General features: G+C 42.8%; 1 protein-coding gene across 3 annotated transcripts; it reads left to right on the forward strand.

The window, feature by feature from the left end:
* Positions 1–254: 254 nt before the first annotated feature.
* Otx1 (orthodenticle homeobox 1) lies at positions 255–3,555 on the forward strand. 3 transcript variants are annotated; one of them, XM_027934563.1, is made up of 4 exons: positions 255–355; positions 1,256–1,427; positions 2,737–2,897; positions 2,997–3,555. In XM_027934563.1, exons 1-4 carry the CDS (start codon positions 255–257, stop codon positions 3,553–3,555), a joined length of 993 nt encoding a protein of 330 aa, XP_027790364.1. The 3 variants fall into 3 exon arrangements, with proteins under 3 accessions (XP_027790364.1, XP_027790365.1, XP_071457340.1); XM_027934564.1 differs by having other exon boundaries at positions 255–351; positions 1,276–1,427; XM_071601239.1 differs by having other exon boundaries at positions 255–351; positions 1,276–1,427; positions 2,737–3,555.
* The last annotated feature ends 16,085 nt before the right edge of the window (positions 3,556–19,640 follow it).

A 19,640-nucleotide genomic window follows, 5' to 3' on the forward strand; every position in this document is an offset into this window, starting at 1 on the left:
ACATGCTGAGGCCTTGTGGAGCCGAATTGACTGCCCTTGCGCAGTTGCGCTGCCTCTTTCCCCATCCCGAAGCTCCTCTCCTTGGACAAAACCTGGAAGCCGAAGTGGCTCAGAGTGACGGTTTTCATGTCTCCTGTTTCCATAGGCCAGGCCCCCAGACGCAACAGCTTGAAGGACTTCGCGGTGGGAACCCTGCATCCCTCCTGGCCCCAGGCCCCCTGGATCCGTCGGGGCGCCTCTACCCGGCTGTTAGCATGATGTCTTACCTCAAACAACCCCCATATGGCATGAATGGGCTGGGCCTGGCCGGGCCGGCCATGGACCTTCTGCACCCCTCTGTGGGCTATCCGGGTGAGCATTGGCCCTTCTGCCCCAGCTCCCAATCCCTACAAATGTTGGGGAGCCTCAAACCCTAAAGTTTGAGCCCACGTTATTGTAAAACAGGCCCAGGAATCAGGTTATCTAATTTCCGTATTACATGCGTGGCCCGCTACAGGCATATGGGCAGAGTCCTGGGTGGGTGAAGTGGACAGAGCTTTAAAACGTGCCTTACCAGCTTGGTCACACTGGCAACCTGTCGTCTCCTGCTGTCATCCCATGTCCTGCGTAGAGTACATTTACCCAGTGATTCCTTTTCCACGTGTGGCTATTTATTTTTTTTATTTATTTCGTGTGTGTGTGTGTGTGTGTGTGTGACTCTGCCCCCTGCTCCCAACATTGAATGAGGAATGTGGACACTCTGGACCCTGATATAAAAGCCAAATTTACATTATGCAAAGCGGCTCACTGTACTGAGTTAAACTGTGCTCTAGACCAGTGACCTGCACCAACTTTTGCTCTGGTATAGTGGAGGACTTAGCTGAGCGAGCGCAGTATTTCTTTTCTAGCTCCCACTCTTTTACCCCCATTTATTCCCTTGGATTTTCCAGGCCGTGTTTCTGCGCTCCTTCTCCCCCACTTTCTATCCCTCACCCATAGAGTGGGTGTGGGTGTGGGGAGATGTGGAGGAAGGGAGATTGCATGGCTTCCTTTTCAACCTCTGAGAAACAGGGAGGTGGGCAGCCCTAGGTGTTGGAGACTCGTGCCCCAGTGGAATATACACACTGTCTCCCACCTGTGGCCTCTTAGGCTTAACCCTCGTCCCCAACACCCGGATAGTTTCTTTTGCTCCGAGCTTGGCTTTTTCTTGCCGTGGCTGGGTTCTGAGCCTACCAGGGTACCTGCCCAAGCCCTCTAGCGCCACCGCTGACCCGAGACGCCCGCATGTCCCCGCAGCCACCCCACGGAAGCAGCGGCGGGAGCGCACCACCTTCACACGCTCACAGCTGGACGTGCTTGAGGCGCTGTTCGCCAAGACTCGCTACCCTGACATCTTCATGCGCGAGGAGGTGGCGCTCAAAATCAACCTGCCAGAGTCCAGAGTCCAGGTGCGCGCTTCTAGAGGTTTTTTGGGTCAGGATAGTGTAGCTGGTGCCAGCCGGGAAAGGTCTGGCTGAGAAGGGTGGTCCGATGTGGGGGCGGTTTTACAGACTGGACAACCCCCTCTCGGACTCCCCCTAGCGCTGGGCGTCAACCAGGAAAGGGGGACAGAGTTAAAGGAAATGACTTAAAGCCCTGGATCCAGCCCTTGTCACCAGGGCGCCTTCGGTATTGAAAGTCGTTTTTAGGATTACAGGAGGAGAGCTAGATTCCCCAACGAGGAGTGCCCTGAGGGTCCGACATTTGCCCTTGCTTCCTTGGCTGCCCCATACTTGGCAATTGCCCTAGGAGGCCTGATTTCTGCCCCTGTCCTTGCATTGCATCCTGGGGATCGGGAAACGCGTGAGTGCAGCTTAGCCGAGGCTGGTGTTCTGCCTGGGAGTAAGCTCCGCGAGTGGCGTCGGTCTGATTAGACTTTCTCTGCCCCGGGAGGACTCCAAGAACAAAACCTGGCTGTCGGCTTTGCTATTTCTATGTTTGAGATGAAAGTGTTCCAACAGTATTGTTGGGATTCTAACTCAGAACCCCTCTCAAGGGTCTTTGTCTAGGCTTACATTCCTGAAAGCTAAGAAAGGACCAAGAATACAATTTTATGTGCTGAGGGCCCTCCAGAAGGAGAACTTTATAACTCACCGTTCCATTGGGTTCCCCAAAAAAGTCCAACGAAATCTCACTCAAGCTTCCTTCCAGAGAAGCCCCTAGTACTTGAGTACTGATTCTGTTTGGCCTCCAGCCTTGCTCCTACTCCCACCCAAGCATTTGTCCTGCCCATTCGGGCTTCCAGGAGCCAACTCAGTGAAACTGCTTGGGCCCCAAAGTTGATAACTGTTCCTCACCCCGCTGCTCAGTATCTCTCTGCGGTTTCCTGAGCTCCGTCCTTAAGAATCAGGGCCTCCAAACGTACTTGGGGTTTGGGGGAAGCAGCCACCAGCAGTTTAGAGATGGCTGAACTTCTGGATGGACAGACGCAAACGTTCCGCCTTCAGGCTGAGTTGCGCTAACGAGGGGAAAGTACACACCCCTACTCCCGAGCGAGTTGAGGAGGGGCTTTGCGCAGAGGGATGGGGGAGGGTGCAGGAGCTGGAAACCGACGTGCGGGGGAGGGGGCAGTGTCTGGCCGGCCGGAGAAAGGGAGGGGCTGAGGTTTGGACTGAGAGGGACTCGAGATCCTGGGCGGGGTAGTGGGTCCAAGGGGCGGAGGAGCAGTAAGCTCCACTCGCCCCCCTAACCCGCTCTCCCAAACCCGGCCCGCTGCAGGTCTGGTTCAAGAACCGCCGCGCCAAGTGCCGCCAGCAGCAGCAGAGCGGGAGCGGAACCAAGAGCCGCCCAGTCAAGAAGAAGTCGTCTCCGGTGCGGGAAAGCTCCGGCTCCGAAAGCAGCGGCCAATTCACGCCACCGGCTGTGTCCAGCTCGGCCTCGTCCTCTAGCTCGGCCTCCAGCGCCTCCGCTAACCCCGCGGCTGCTGCGGCTGCGGGCATAGGTGGCAACCCGGCGGTGGCAGCCGCGTCGTCGCTCAGCACGCCCGCTGCCTCATCCATCTGGAGCCCGGCTTCCATCTCACCCGGCTCAGCGCCGGCCTCTGTATCAGTACCCGAACCGCTGGCCGCTCCAAGCAACGCCTCATGTATGCAGCGTTCGGTAGCCGCAGGTGCCGCCACGGCAGCAGCGTCCTACCCCATGTCCTATGGCCAGGGCGGTAGCTATGGTCAGGGCTATCCCGCGCCCTCCTCTTCCTACTTTGGCGGCGTGGACTGCAGCTCATACCTAGCGCCCATGCACTCGCATCACCACCCGCACCAGCTCAGCCCCATGGCACCCTCCTCCATGGCTGGCCACCATCACCACCACCCGCACGCGCACCACCCGTTGAGCCAGTCCTCAGGTCACCATCACCACCACCACCACCACCACCACCAAGGCTACGGTGGCTCGGGGCTTGCCTTCAACTCTGCCGACTGCTTGGATTACAAGGAGCCTGGCGCCACCGCTGCTTCCTCCGCCTGGAAACTCAACTTCAATTCGCCCGACTGTCTGGACTATAAAGACCAAGCCTCATGGCGATTCCAGGTCTTGTGAACCCAGGAGGAAGAGCAAGAGGAGAAGAACGCAACTACCTGCGCCCTCATTGGCCCCATCCTGTTGCTGCTGCTGCACCGCCCGCCTTTGCCTCTGCTTCTCCAAAAACTGAATTTTCATACCCCCAAAAGATGCCCACTGTCTGCACTGCCAATCCCCATCTCTGTGCCACTTGCTTAAGGGATGTGCTAACCTGCCTACCCCTTGGATGGGGGGACCGGTGCTTCGGCTTGGCCCACACGTTCTATGCGGGATTGCTGGGTGCTCTCGCTGTCAATCCCACCAAACTCCTAAGACACCCCTTCCAGTCTTTCTGGACAGCTATTATGCACTCGCAGCCTTCGGAGGCTCTTCGCTTTCCTACTGTTTGAGCCCAACACTTTTATTTATTCTTTCTGGACACTGGAGTCACTAACAGGCGTGTTTATGCCCATTGGAGTGCACCCACACACTATTCCAAACCTGAACAACCACTAAGTGTTTCTCTCGCACAGACTCCCCCTCCCCCTCTCGTCTGCCCTAGATACTGCTCCCCGCCTGCAGGCCACAGTTTCCCAGCGTTTCCTCCTCCCCAGCGGGGTGCTCTGAGCAAGGCCCACAGGAGAAGCGCCCCCAGCCTTCAGCGCACAGAGCCGCATCCCCCGCCCTGCGCTGGACTGGTTCAAGCTTCCGCCTTGGCGGAAATGCTGTACATAGTCGGGTCCGTTCCAGGGACCACTTAAAACTTTCTAGTTGCTGTTGGTGGAACTGAGCATTTCTTGTGTAGCGCCCAGGAAACAGAACTTTAAGATATATACAGCACATATATATATGCATATATATAAAACAAAAGCAAAAAATATGTTCCCTCTGTCCCCCTTCCTCTTCTTTAAACGATGGAGTTTTTTTTTTTTTGTTTCAGTTGTTACAAGGCTGTCCTACCCTCTTCACATCTTCTTCTGTGTATTTATTAAAAGAGAACTTCTTGGTTCTAGGAAGCTGGGCGCGGAGGATCAGGAGTGTGGAGGAAATAGCCAAGTCAGGATACAGGGGTGGAGGTTAGGCTCTGTGGGGAGCACAGGACTGAGACCCTCACTCTGTCTGAACACAGGGTCGAAGTTACAGCTCAGAGACCAAAAACAGAACAAAAAAAAAATTTAAAAAGGTAAAAATACAGCAGTATGGAAAAACAAACCCAGGCCCTACACCCCAGTTCCAATTCCTCTGTGGCTTCTCTCTCTTTAAACATCTTTGTTTTGTCTAGTGAGTTTTTAGTGCACCTTCATTCTCCGAAATCTGTGGAGAGCCCGCGCGCCTGTGTATCAATTTTGGTTTTGGCCGCTTCGACCAGTAGGTGGGAAAGTAATTTGTAAATTTGATTTGTCCGATGTGAAGATCACAAATTACTTGTTGAAATGTAAGGCAGTTCCCCTCCTCTTTATCTACATTATTTCCCGAAAATAAATGCAAATCAATGAAAGGCTTGTCAGTGTTGCTCTTCTGATTCCACCCTCAGGTCCCAGTCTCGGAGGGCTAAAAGCGAGGGAAACTGCTCTAATAACCCGCGTGTTAATGACCTGCGTAGAGCTGGAGGCCAAAGAATGAGTGGGAAGACGTGACAAGAGGAGCCCCCAAAAACATTCTTTTAGGGAGTGTATCCCCTACCCCCACCCTGCGTGGGCCTGGCCTCCCCCCCTCCCCCCCCCCCGCATTTTGACCCCGCACCCCCGTAGCCATCCAGGACAGAGACAGGTGTCAGGACTCAATTCCCGAAGCAATTCCTTTCTCTTCAGAGGCAGGAGCCTGGCACTGATTTCTTCACCCTAATTGCCTGCACCAGAAAGAAGAGGGGGAGGGGAAGAGGGTCGGGAGGCGGGAAAGGATAGCTCTGTAATGCTCTCAGAGCTGAGCCAAAAAGGAAAAGAAAACAAAACGACAAAAACCCGATCTGTGTCCTGCATGTTGGCAGCAGACAACCTCCCTTTCTGCTGAGCTGTCCCGGGTGGCTTCACTGCGGCTGGGGGATCCTAGTCATTCTTACCACGTGCTAAGACGCCCTTCTAAACCCTCTGTCTGCGCCAGAAGTAGCCAATTTATCTTTGTTCATAGTGTAAAGTTTCTTTAAAACATACCAACACAAAACCTGGAAAAATTGACAAGGACGCATTTCACTGCGGCAGGGAGACACGATGCCCAGTTTGGGTTTGGGGGTCAGTTCCCTTCCAATGAGGGACGATAGGAATTTGTGTATGGGGTGGGAGGGGGATGCTTCCCTAGAAATGCAGAGCCGGGAACTGTCCAGACTGTTTGGCCTGAAACCTCCTGGGTGTAAGGCTGAGAAGCTGCTCAACTTGTCTATGGGCGGGAAGGAAATAAGGAAACAACGAAAAGTTTCCTGCGAAATGACCAACATCCTCTATTCAACTGCGTGTGAGACCTGAGGACACGCAGTGAGGCCGAGATGGACCAACCACCCCTCCCCAGGGCCCAGCGCCCGGCGAGGTCGCAGGGCTGCGCGCCCTCGCTGGGGAAAAGCCTTCGCGGCTACCTTCTCCCTCGGGATTTGGACGGCTGGGCTCGGACCCACCCTTTCCACTCCAACAAACCAATCTTCCCTGAAGGGCGCAGCCCCGGCCTGGCCTTACGAGGTCCAGCTGCGCAGCCCCAAAACACGGGCCTGCGGGCAGGGCGGGCGGTGTCCACTCAGGCCCTCCCTTAGGCGCCGCCTACAGTGAAATGGGCGGCCAAATCGGACCTGCTCAGGTGGCCCCTCAGGTGCGGGGCCCGCACGTGCCGTGGAGGCCGGCCAGGCTACCGGGTCACCGAGGTTTCCAGCTCGCGCCGCACGGGCCTAGGCACCTGGGCTTCAGGCCTCGTGGGCGCTCCCTTCAGCGGCCCTGCCTGCCCTGGCCCCGGCCGCTCGGGCCCACGCAGCAGCTGCCAGCGCTGCAGCTGCCAGCTCTGCTCCAGGCCCAGGTGCTGGGTTGCCTCCGCCCGCGTTCCCTGAGGCGTGTTCTGTGGGGCCCAGCGGCCTCTCGCTACTAGGTGGAACGAAACCCGGAGACGCGGATTTGCACAGGTGCTCAGACAACCTTGGGACCTCCGGAGCAAGGTACCCGAATCACTGGACCTCAGTTTCCTCTCAGTGGTTTTTTGGCCTCCGTCGGCCTGGGACGTTCCTGAACTCCACACTTGAGGCGGAGGCTGCGGGTGGGAAGGTCGGACGCGAAGCCCTGGCCCACCTGCCGGGCGGCGTCCAGAAGCTGGGCCCTCGGGTAGGCGGGGCACCGGCGGTTAGGCTCGCGGAGGCCAGGGCACGAGGCTTCGAGAAGAGGCACGTGCTTCTTCTCCAGGCCTCCTTGCCTGCCTGTGCGGGAGGCCCCGCCGAGCTGAGTGCAAACCAGGAGCTGGAAGGCTCGGGGCCCGCGGGGCTGCGGCGCCACCTCTGGCCGCCCCGACGCCGGGGCGTGGGACAGCGCGGCAAGGGCTCTGCCCAGCTGCTCGCGGCCCGAGGTGGCCATACGGAAGTGGGGGGGGGGAGTGGGGGCGCCCGCGTGGGCCAAGAGTCCCCAGGCCGCGACGGTGGCTTGAGCGGAAGGTCCCTCCCTGGCCGGCCACCTGTTAACAGGCGGGTTCTCTGAGAACCGTCCTCAGTTCGCCCTTCTGTCGAGGGAGGCAGTTTGTTCTGGTTGGTTTTGGGTGTTCGCGACACATCTATTATTTAAGGAACTTAGGAGATTCAGCAACCTCAGAAAATTTAACATTAAGACGTCTCTTAATGTTCAACGAAATGTTCATGTTTTCTATTCGGAGCTTGTGTTCTTTGCTTGCAGGGTAAAGGGCCAACGAATCTACCCTTAAGTGAACTTGTGTGAAGTGCTTTGCGGGGTAAAGAATGGGTCACCTTTGTGAGTTTTAAAGATTGTTTTTTAATCTTAAAACTCTCAAGGGCACTGCCTGAATTTGCTGAAACTCCAAAAAGATTTGGTGAAAGTAACCTCGTTTGTCGAAGAGTTTTCCCTTGTTATCTTTCATGCCAGTTACTGAGGGTATATAGAGACAACGTTTTTCTAAATTGTGAATTGCTGTTTTAGAAAAATCCTTAAACCTGTAGAATTTCAAACGCGAGGAGAAAATCTGAGAGGAAAAACAGGGGAAAACTTCAGACTGAATGTCAGCAAATTCATGTCTGCTATAGAAGAGATACCAAAAAACTTAAGTGATTGCTTGTGTCAAAAGAAAATTTCGAGTTTTTTCATGTATTTTGTCAAAATAGCAGTTTCCACAGCTAAATTCTTATTTTTTTTAATTGTGAAAATAAAAGGTAAATTCACTACTCACTCTGGCAGAATTAATTATAATGTTAATGATGTCATTAATGCCTGACAAGCACCAAGGTTGTCTTTAGAGACACAGAAATAAAATGTATCTCATATATGAGTGTAGTTAATATATACGTTTTTGGTAAAGAGAGTCTGTATCATTACTATTCAAGACCAGAAAATCACTTGGCTTCTGATGCAGAATTAATTTAAGAACAGCAACAAGATATCTTTATAAAATTCCCTAATTAAAAACAGAACGAGTTCTCAGCAAGTTATTCTATATTTTCCAACTTTCTCTCCCTTCCCCCATACATTTTAATGTCTAAAATGAAAAAAAAAACTCAGCTTCAACAATAATTAAAACCACCAACTTAAAAATTAATGTAACAATGCATTGCTTATTTGACAACAAGAAAATATCTCCATTATCTTAAAGTACCCATTTAGATAAATGTTTGGGTGTCTGAACTGTACTTTTTGAAAAACCAGAAACTTCCCCCCCACACATACACAGTTTAATACATGATTCCTGAGAAAGCAATTATGCCTCTTAATCAGCATGTTGATATTTACTGGTATCTGAAAAAAGAATTGAAGTGTGTGTGTGTGTGTGTGTGTGTGTGTGTGTGAGAGAGAGAGAGAGAGAGAGAGAGAGAGAAACAACATCCAATTTTGATCCAATGTTTCTTTAATTGTGGTTTTAAACTGAGTTGGATTTTACTTAGAACATGTTAGGTGCAGTCCTTCAAAAGCTTTAAAAGACCCAAAATATTTGCCAAAAAGTCTTCAGTAATTTTGGTAAAATGATAGAGCTAAAGTAGAAACTGCTTTTAAATGTTCCAATTTTTACTTAGGAAGAAAATTAAGCAAAAGAAATGTGGTGTGCTTGAAACTAAATTGCATATTACTCTAATATGTAAAAATGTACATTTATGTTTCTAGGACTATTACTTGAAAGATAAGGATATGCTTTAAATATTTCAGAGTTCTTTCTAATCAAATAAGACTTAGGCTCCATTTAATCAATGACTACCCATCAAAATTTGAACTTTGAAAATCTATTGTGTTTCAAAAATTGTACATCTTTTACCCCCTTTAGATCCTTTACTTGTGGCTAATATAATCAAAGCGACAAAATTACATTCCATTCCAAAGGTCACAAATACTTTTTTAAAAAGGTTAATCTTTATTGAATAGCTTATGAAAACTATTTTAGAAAATTTTAGAAATTCTTTTAAAGTGGATTGTAAAATTAGGATTTAAGGAGCTTGAGTCCAATTTTTTTTTTTCGGGATTGAAGTGGAGTATAAATAAATCATAACTAATTTTGACACTTGGGGGGTAAAAACTAAAATGTAAGAATAAACGGTCTCTGATTCAACAGCTTGGTGTCTAAAGAGCTTATAAAATATTTTTAGTACACAAATATGTATGTTCAAAGCTCTAAATGCTTCTAAGATATACTATCATCTGTCATAGCTATTTCAATATAGGAATCATATTTTCTTTTTAAATGTTATTTTAAAATTTTTACTGTGAAATATATATGAAAGAAGTTATAAAACAGATTTTTACACTTTAAAGAATAGTAAAATATACATGAAGTGACAAGTTTTTAACAAATACTTTGAAAAGTAGATTTGCATTTGGTTACGATATCAGTGTTTAAATTTGATGTTACATAAAATATATCTATGTTTTAGGTATTTTGTTAAATCCTTTGGAGTATTAACTATTACTATACAGAGATACCTGTTTAAGGGAGAAAAACACCTTGAATGATAAGATACAAAAGTTCTATAGGCCTTTGTAAATTCATAGTTTCTTATTTGATGAAGAAATGTGCTTTATGTCTATTTAGATTCTTAATAAAAGAGCACCAAAAGAAACCATCCTGTTTCCCAAGCATTTATCTTTGACCTCATTCAAAGCTATAGCTTCAAGTCTTGATTTCATTGCTGGTGACTCTCAAATATATATTTCTAGCCAATACCTCTCTTTTGGACTTCATGTACCTGTCCATCAAATTGTAGCCCCTAGGAAGTTAATAATATGATATCTGGAACTTACTTCAGAATATTTGAGGAAGAATGGAAATGGGTTGAGTATACATGACCAGTAGCATTTGAATTGACCATTAAAGCTGAGGGAAAGCATATACAGCTTCAGCATCTATACTTTTATATATTTAAGATTGTTTTCATATTAAAAATGAACAACTTCCTGGGAGTGGTGCTCAGTTAAAATGTTTGCCCAGGGTCTGGTGATATAGCTCAGTCGGTAAAGTGCCTTCCTTGCATGCACAAGGCCCTGGGTTCAATCCCCAGCACTGCCAAAAAAAAAAAAAAAAAAAGCCTGCCCAGTGTATGTGAGGCCCTGGGCTTCATCTACCTAAACTTTTTAGTGTATTTAAACATTAATTTTTTAAACATCATTTAAGGATCAGATTACCAGTTAACATCAACCAAGTTGGAAAGCACCTCCCTCCTTTATTTCCCTTCATTTTGTTCTACAGATCAAACTCGGGGCCTTTGGCATGCTAGGCAAACCTTTTATCACTGAGCTACACCCCCAACCTGAAGTTGTGACATTTGAGCTTTGGTAATTGAAAATGACTGTGTAGGATGTTCTTACCTTTCTATTTCTGGGCATCACTTAACTCTCATTTTAATCAGAGATAGTAATGGGATCTTAAATATTAAATAGTCTGATACTACATTTAGTCTATTTCCCCTTTTAACTCCTTATTAATTTTAATTTCTAAGTAATTTCAAAATTCCTTTTTGGTTGGTTCATGTTTATAGGTGGTGTTTTATGTGTTTTTTTTTTAAAGAATTTTTTTAATATTTATTTTTCAACTCTCGGCGGACACAACATCTTTGTTGGTATGTGGTGCTGAGGATCGAACCCGGGCCGCATGCATGCCAGGCGAGCACGCTACCGCTTGAGCCACATCCCCAGCCCAAGGTGTTTTATGTTTTTGACTAAGCTTTTTTTTTCCTATAATTTTTATTGGTGCATTATGGTTGTACATGTTGATGGGATCGCACAGGCACACAGTATGACAACATAATTTGGCCAATGTCACTCTCTGATACTTCCCCGCTTCCTGCCTTACCTCCCACCCCATGGTCCTTTTCCTGTGCTGATCTCCTTTTGATTTTTAGGAGATCTACCCCATCTTTGTTTTTCTTTTTTCCTCTTTAGCTTCCAAAATGAGTTTGACTTATTTCACTTAACATGATGGTCTCTAATTCCATCCATTTTCCTGCAAATGCCATAATTTCATTTTTCTTTAAACTCCATTGTGTACATAGACCACATTTTCTTCTTCATCCATTCATTGATGGAGACCCAGGCTGGTTCTATAGTTTCCCTATTGTGAATTGTGCTGCCATAAACAATGGGTATGCATGTATCACTGTAGTAAGATGCCTTTAATTCTTTTTGAGTTTCATTGTTTGTAACCTGGTTTCTTAATCTAACTGATGGCAAATCCTTGTCTTTTTAGGTAAATATTTATTTTTTAGAGCTAGGTCTAAAGACTTAAAAGTGGATTAACACCTTGTGTAATAGAATCACATCATTTTGTAGATTTCCTTTATTCAAAAGCAAAAATCTTATATAATTTTATCTTTATTTCTTCAGGTTTCTTTATTTTTTCTTTTCCTTCTTTCTTTTTTCTTATACTGGTGATTGAACCAAGGGGCATTCTACCACTGAGCTACAACCCCAGAATTTTTTATTTTTTGAGAGGGATCTTGGTAAATTACCCATACTGATCTCAATCTTGGAATCCTCCTGTCTCAGCCTCCTGAGTAGTTGAGATTAAAGGATTTTCCACCAAGCCTGGCTTATTTTTTCAGTTTTCAAAACCCTCATTTTATGATTCTATTCCTCTTCAATATTGCCCTTACCTGATGCAAAATAAAATAAAATAAAGGTTGCCCTTTCTTAGTCATGCTTGGAAAAGAAAACAGCTAGTTCCTTCTTTTTTTAAAAGAGAGTGAGAGAGAAAGTGAGAGAGAATTTTTTATATTTATTTTTTAGTTTTCAGTGGGCACAACATCTTTGTATGTGGTGCTGAGGATCGAACCGGGGCCACATGCATGCCAGGCGAGTGCGCTACCGCTTGAGCCATATCCCCAGCCCCCTTTTTTCTCCTTATATTTTCTCTATCTAGGTGTAAACTTTATCATGTACTCAAACCAGAACCTGATGGTTCTTGCATACCTTTTATTTGAACTTTTTTTTTTTAGCAACTGAATTATGTTGTTGTTATTGTTTTTCCCCCAGATTGTATTCTAGTCAATAAGTCAGCTAATCCTTTTATACCAAGAAATATTAGAAATCAGTGGTGTTTCAAGCCAAGAGAAAACTGAATGATAGGAGAGTTTTCTTAGCCCTTGGCATAGTGCTAGACAGATAGTGGGATTCAACAATGTTTGTTAAATGAAAGAATGAAATCTAGTCCTCAGCCTTGAAAAAAAAAATTTACATGTAACTGGTCCCAGATACATAATTGCCTTTTAGAGTTATTCAAAATCAGTTTTGAATGGACATGATAACATGGTTTCTTAGTCTCTCTTTCTGGTTGGTTGGTTAGTTGCAGTGCTGAAGATTGAACCCAGGGCCTTATGCATGCTAGGCAAGTGCCACTGAGCTACACCCTCAGCAGTGTTAGTCGCTTTTATATATCCTTAAATCAAGACTTTTGGGTTACTTTTCACTATCATATCTCTTGTAAGACCATTTCAAAATTTCGTTCATTAAAGTGTCATAAAATTATTTAAATATTCATTAGGTTTATATGCTCATTTTATGAAATGGTTATCAACACTGAAATCATCACCCCCTAGGTCAAGAAATAGAATATTATTAAGACTGCAGAATTTCCCCAGGTATCCCTGGACCATTTGTCTATCAAGAGGTAACCATTATCCTGTTGTTTATCTTGCATTTCTTCTCTAATTTAACCACTTGTGTATGCATTCCTAAAGACTATGGATTCATTTTTTGTGTTCAGAATTTTATATGAACATAACTCTATGATACATTTTTGTAACTTTTTTTTACTTAATATTATGTTTACACTTTTTGTTATTATGTATCCATAACAGTGTTCTTTTTCATTGCTGCATGCTTTATGGTATTCCACTGTATGAATGCGCCATGATTTATTTCTCTTTTACTGTTGGTGGGCATTTGGGTTGTTTCTAATTTGAGGCAATAATTATAACATGCCACTCTGAACATTCTTTTGTGTATATCCTGGTGCACATAAGGAGGCAAATCTATAGATTTTAACCTAGAAGTAAAATTTCTGAGACATGAGGCATGTATATTTTCAACTTAGCTAAGTACTGGAATAATTTTCTAAATTGGTTATGTTCCCAAATAGTAAATGAGAATTCTAGGTGCTCCTCCATATTTTTCCAAAACTTAGTATTATTAGACTTTTAAAACTTTGCCAGTTTGTTGGATATGTAGTGACATCTCATTGTGGTTTTATTTTTATTTTCTTGATTATTGATAAGATTGAACTCCTTTTCTTATGTTTGTTCTCTCTTTGGATTTCTTTTGTGAAGTGTCAATTCTCATATCCCCCCCCCGCCCCCACACACACATCCACTATTTTGTTTCTTTAATTTGTAAGAGCTCCTTATATAATCTGCATATTAGTGCTTTATCAGTTATTTGTGTTACAAATATTGTTTTCCACTTTGTGAATTGTACTTTCATTCTCTTTTATGGTGTTTTTAAGTAGCTGAATTTCTTAAGCTTTTTCTGATTGATGCTTTTTGTGTGTCTCGTGTAAGAAATATTTTCTTACCTCTTGATGATGAAAATATTTTCCCATATTTTCTTATAAAAGACTTCCTTAAAAGTTTTTCTTTAAATATTTAAAGCTTGGCTTTTTGTATGTATGCAATATTTTGGTATTAGTTCCTCTTCTTCCTTCTTGAAACTTCATCTGCTCATGTGCCTATAAATGTCATCTTTTGTGTGTGTTGGGTGAGTTGGGTACTGAACCTATATAACCCTTTTAAAATTTTGAGACAGTGTTTCACTAAATTGCTGAAACTGACCTTGAATTTGTGATCTTCCTACCTCAGGCTTCCAAGTCACTGATATTAAAATTTCTTTATATTACTAAATCCAAAAGTCTGTCTACACTTCTTAGCTTAGACCCTCATATCTCACTCTCTTTTGGATCTCTTCACTTGTATGTCTTGAAAATGCTTTGATTTTTTTTAATCCTTAGTATTTTCTATTCAGATTAAATCATCATGTAAGCCAAAATACAGGGTGGCATCTTTGGCTCTTCTTCCCTTTTCCTCTCTATCCAAATACCCATCATGTCTAGGTGATTCTATTTCTGAAATGCATCTTGAATCCATTCATTCCCTTCTCTCTAGTTCCACAATTACTGCTCAGAGTTCCACCTTGTCTGGCAAAATGGCTTTCTAATTGGTTTCTGCCTCTCTTCTATTTCTTTTCTCTGATCAGTCTTTTACACTGCTACAGAATTTTCTTGAAAAGACACCAATTACCCCTCTCTCTCTCTCTCTCTCTCTTTCTTTCTTTCTTTCTTTTTGTGTGTGTGTGGTGGTGGTGGTGCTGGGGATTGAACCCAGGCTTTGTGCATAGGAGGAAAGCACTTTACCAACTGAGCTATATCCCCAGCCTTCTCTTTCCCATTTTTGTGGCTTTTCATTGCCTTCATTGTAACAAGAAGTTTAGATCTGTCACATGACTTCTGCCATTACTCTGCAGGAATCCCATGTTATAGCCGCCCCATAGTTTACTTATTGTTTCCCAAAGAAGCTGCTTTTGTTCATTCTTTTTTTTTTCATGTTATTCCCTTGGCTTGGAATAATCTTCTTCCACTTCCTTCCACAGGGAAAATCATCTTCCTTCCACCACGATTCCCAAACAGAATGAATCCTTCTTGCCTCTGGGCTTCCCATACCACCTTGTTCAGACATTTATTGCAGTGCTTGTCATATTGCTTTATAGTTATTAGTTTATATATCTGCCTCCCATGCTGGATCATGAGGTCTTTGAAGACAAAGAACATGTTTTATTAATCTTTGTATTCTTAGCACCTAGCTGGGCCTAATACATAACAGTACTCCCAAAATACTTGAATTAAACTTAAGAATCGTGCTAACCTTAGGAGAAAAAATAGAAATGCATGCATTAGCTAAAACATTGTGAGCAGGGAAAATGTTGCTTAAAAGATACAATACAGATACTTCTAAATTATTTTAGAAAAGTTTCATTGATTACTTCTTCTGAAGTCAATTAAAGCTGTGATAGTTTGCTGTATCATAAACACAGCTTCATTAGTTATCTGGGCTGTTTTCTGTGGGTATGTTCTGGTTGAAGAGTCTAGAGCATACTGCTCTGGACAAATGCTAACTGAAAGAATAAAAATCTTTAAAGGACAGATAAAATGTACTGAACTCTCATTGTTTTTAAAAGGGTGACTTGTTTCAAATAGACTTAGAATACAAAGTTAGATAAAATTAGTTTTTTTAAAGGTAAGTCATTCTCAACACTGCTGAAGAAATTTGTGTCTTTTTCAGAGAACACATTAATGAACATGCTCTATGCTATTACAAGTTTTATAATACTGATGAACATGTCAGTTCTGACAGCCCTTGCTAACTTACAGTCTAGAAAGTGCTGGTGAGTCAGGTACCCCTTAGGTTTAGTCAGAACAGTGACAGATTAACAGTTTTTACATATGCTGATTTTTGCAGATTTCCCTAAAAAAAAGAGAACCCCTGGTGACTGGAGTCCAAATGTTTACTTAAAGCTCACACAACACAGTTGAATTGTGGCCACAGTGTTTTTGTAATTTATCTGGAGGAAGAAGGGTTAGTGCTTAATAACATTATTATATATATATTTTTTCATGTTAACTGGTTATTTTCATGCATTCTCATTATAAAGTGTTCTTAATAGAGAAAATTTAAGAGGAAAATTATTTTTCATTAAAATATATATTGATTATATCTGGAATTCTGAATAAAGTAAATCTTTAAAGAAACTTGAAGAAGTTTCTGTCCACTGGCTGTAGATTAGTTATCTTCTTATGATAAATTTATAGATTTTGAAATAAATTCAGCCCCTATTCATTAAAGCAACTTCAAGATAAACATAATTAATTGAATATATCTATTTTTACTCTTGAAAATGCACTGAAATGAAAGTTAAGAAATGACAAAAGACAAACTCTAATAAGAGAGCAAAAAGAATCTGAGAAGAGATATTCAATAGAATTTTGGAAGCTGATGAGTGGTAACTTAGTAAAGAAAACTGAACAACACCCTGTGTACCTGCCTTGCACTTTCCATTCATGGCTAATTGGGATAGTGAATATTAGCCATTGGCTCTATAGATACTGTTGTTTTCCCAGGCAGGTAGTCAGCATGAACTCAGTAGGGGTCTAGAGCTCTATCTTAGGATGATCTTATTGTAGATTTTTGACCTGGGCATATACTGAAGGTCCTCAAAAATGAAATATAATAAATCTGACCCTTTCACTCATTTTCAAGGATTATGGCAGAAGTGATGCTGTGCTAGTTCCAGGTCTCAGTCTATCTGTGGAAGTTATAACTTTTGTACCTGAAGTGCCTCTTAAGTACTATTCCCTGCTGGAGGAATTCTTGGAAAGGAAGTGCCTGAAACAAAATGGAGAGAGAAAAGCCCACATATCTCGGCATCCCAAGTGAAGCCAGTCTTCTAGATGTTTCTGGCAAGCTGCCATACCCATCAGTGAGCCATCTGACATGTTTCATACCAAAATCCACCTCCCTCTTCATTGACTTCAGCCCCAGGCATCATCCCGTGGAGTATAGAACTGCCTAATGGAACCCAGTCCATCCACAGACTAATGAGAGAGAACAGAATTATGCTGGTTTTAAATAAAGGTACTGTGTCCAACTAAAAAAAAATTTTTTCAATGGACTCCATCAAAAATGAAAAATGTTTGTACATCAGAGGACACTATCAACAGAATGAAAAGGCAATCCCTAGAATTAACAAATCATATGTCTGATCAGGACTTAATATCCAAAATACCAAAAAAAAAAATCATGTAATTCAACAACAACAAATAACCTGATATAAAAATGGGCACAAGGGCACACACAGCGCTCTCTCTCTTTCTCTCTCTCTCTTTCTCTCTCTCCCCCTCTGCACCCCCTCCCGCCCGCCCTCCCCCTCCCTCTCCGGAGATAGCCCACATTCTCCCTTGAAAGAGTATCCCTGTTTTACCTTAAGGGCATCTATCTCTCTTGAGGTTGTTCCCATTCTCCCTCTACCCTCCCAAAGAGATCTATGTCTTTGAAGAATGAAAATAAAAATCGGTAAAAGACTTACATAGACATTTCTCCAAGATGCTCAACATCACTAATCAATAGAGAGATCTAAATCAGAATCTCAATGAGATACCACTTTGTATCCATTAAACAGTGATTTATTTTCTCATTGTTCTAGAAGGTCAGCAGGAGTACTTTCTACTGACACCTTTCTCCTTGGCTTACCGATGGATTTTTTTCTACGTATGTGCACATCTCTGGTATATTTTCTTCCTCTTATAAGGACACCAACCATATTGCTCTAGGTTCCACCCATATTAGCTCATTTAATCTTAATTACCTTTTGAAATGCACTGTCTCCCAAAATAGTTATACTCTGAGGTATACTGCAGGTTGGGACTTGCACATTTGGAATTGGTGGGGAGGGTTGTGCAATTCAGCCTATAGCAACAAATATCTATTTGAGACCCTGATTTTAATTATTTTGTGTATAAACCCAGAAATGGAATTGCTGAATCATATGATAATTTAGTTGTTTTTTTTTTTTTTGAGGAACCACACTATACAGTTTACACTAAACATTATATCATTCATTGTATATTCCCATCAACAGTGTGCAAGAGTTCCAATTTTTCTACATCTTCTCCAAAATTTATTTCCTGTTTTTTTAATTATAGCTATTCTAATAGATGTATATTCTTTGTTGATACCACTGTAAATGAAATTGTTTTCTTAATTTCATTTACAGGTTACTCATTGCTAACTTATAAAAATACAACTGATTTTTTGTATATTGATATTGTATCCTACAATTTTGCTGAGTTTGTTTGTACATTCTAACAGATTTTATGTGGACGTTTTAGGGTTTTCTACCAAAAAGAGTCACAGTCATTTGTGAACAGAGTGGTGATACTTCTTTCATTCCCATTTGAATTCGTTTTATTTCATTTTTCTTCCCTAATTGCTCTGGTTAGAGCTTCTAGTATGATATTGAACAGATGTGGCAAAAGTGTACATTCTTGAATTCTGGGAAAATCAAGGCTATTTTTTAAAATGAAATCTTCTATACATGGTTTTCATTTTTGTATTTGGGATTCATTTCTCATTAACTTGGTTTGAATATGGAAAAACAATAGCATATTAAGCACAAGAAGGAAAAGTATGGGTTGAAAAGGGGAACAAAGTTGATGGGTAGGTATGGAGAACATCACCAGGTTTGGCGAGATATTGAAACAGTAGGGTCAGGGACAGCCTAGAATCACCCCACCACTAGGAGGCAGTCCCTAGCTGTCTCAGGGCTTGACCTGAAAGTGTGAGCAGGATTCCACAAGTTATTAGCAACTGTAATGGTTGTGCATTGAATATGGCAGGTATTTTTGTTGTTGTTGTTGTTATTTAGGAATCAACATGAAGTGAAAAGTGTAGTTTATAAAAGTTTCCTGTGTGCTTGGTGTCATTGATATGAGGCACATGGAAGAGAATGCTATTAATGATCCTCCCTGAAGAGCAAGTGTAAACCAACTGAGAAAAACTGGGACATGGGTTATCCCATTCACACAGAATTCTTCATGTTTGTAAATGGCAACTGCAGTTAGCAATTAAAATGGGATGGTGTATTGATTAAGTTCTGCAGAATTAACTGTTAAAACAATCTAGAGCAAGTTCATAAGATGGAGAGACTTAATATAAATAGCTTAAGTGTACATGACCATATATAATGAAGGAGAGTTTTTGAAGAATGTCGAGATCTCTGCAGCTATTACCTCTGTTATTGCGTACAACTCAATCTGTGCTCTACGCTGGACTGCTCTTTAGGCAATTTCTTTATTAGATTGAGTCAGAGTAATTCTTATGGTGATGCAACTTTCTGTGATGATTGATGGTGGGTTTATAGCTCATTTGTGCTTACTGTTATTTTCTGAAAGTTTATAATAGCATCCATGTGAGTCAGTTGACTCACTTATCTATGATAGGATCCGTTTTCTCTGACTAGTACGTCTTTCTGTTAAATAGTGTCCTTCATGGAAGGATGTATATGTTACTTACACAGAGTGCTATGATATTTGATATCAACCTAAAAGTTCATAAGATTGTCACATCAGTAAACTGTCATGACTCCGTGATCCATATCTTTCTTAAATTTTAGTAAATAATCAGCTATTATTTTTATCTTCTGCCTCCCACCTGGCAAGAAGAAAAGCTTTCCATAATTTTATCACTTGGATTTAAATTAACATTCATTTTCTTTGGCTGCCTTGCTGGCTCTTTTGGTCTTCTGACCTGTGGGTGTTGCCCAAGGCTTTGTCTTCCACTTCTTACCTTCTCTCTGTTCATTCTCTCCATGAGCTCATTCATCCTGGTGAGAGATTCAGCTGTTACATTTTTTTAAAAAAAATATTTTGTTTAGTTGTAGATGGACAGAATGCCTTTATTTTATTTATGTATCCTT

The sequence above is a fragment of the Marmota flaviventris genome, chromosome 14 (assembly GCF_047511675.1).
Source record: "Marmota flaviventris isolate mMarFla1 chromosome 14, mMarFla1.hap1, whole genome shotgun sequence".
In the NCBI taxonomy this organism is placed as follows: domain Eukaryota; kingdom Metazoa; phylum Chordata; class Mammalia; order Rodentia; family Sciuridae; genus Marmota; species Marmota flaviventris.

Excerpts from the sequence above, each read along its gene's own strand:
- Otx1 (XM_071601239.1), top strand. The coding sequence starts at position 255 with ATGATGTCTTACCTCAAACAACCCCCATATGGCATGAATGGGCTGGGC. Across the intron at positions 352-1,275 it reads CCCCTCTGTGGGCTATCCGG|CCACCCCACGGAAGCAGCGG; the intron begins GTGAGCATTGGC and ends ATGTCCCCGCAG. Across the intron at positions 1,428-2,736 it reads TGCCAGAGTCCAGAGTCCAG|GTCTGGTTCAAGAACCGCCG; the intron begins GTGCGCGCTTCT and ends GGCCCGCTGCAG.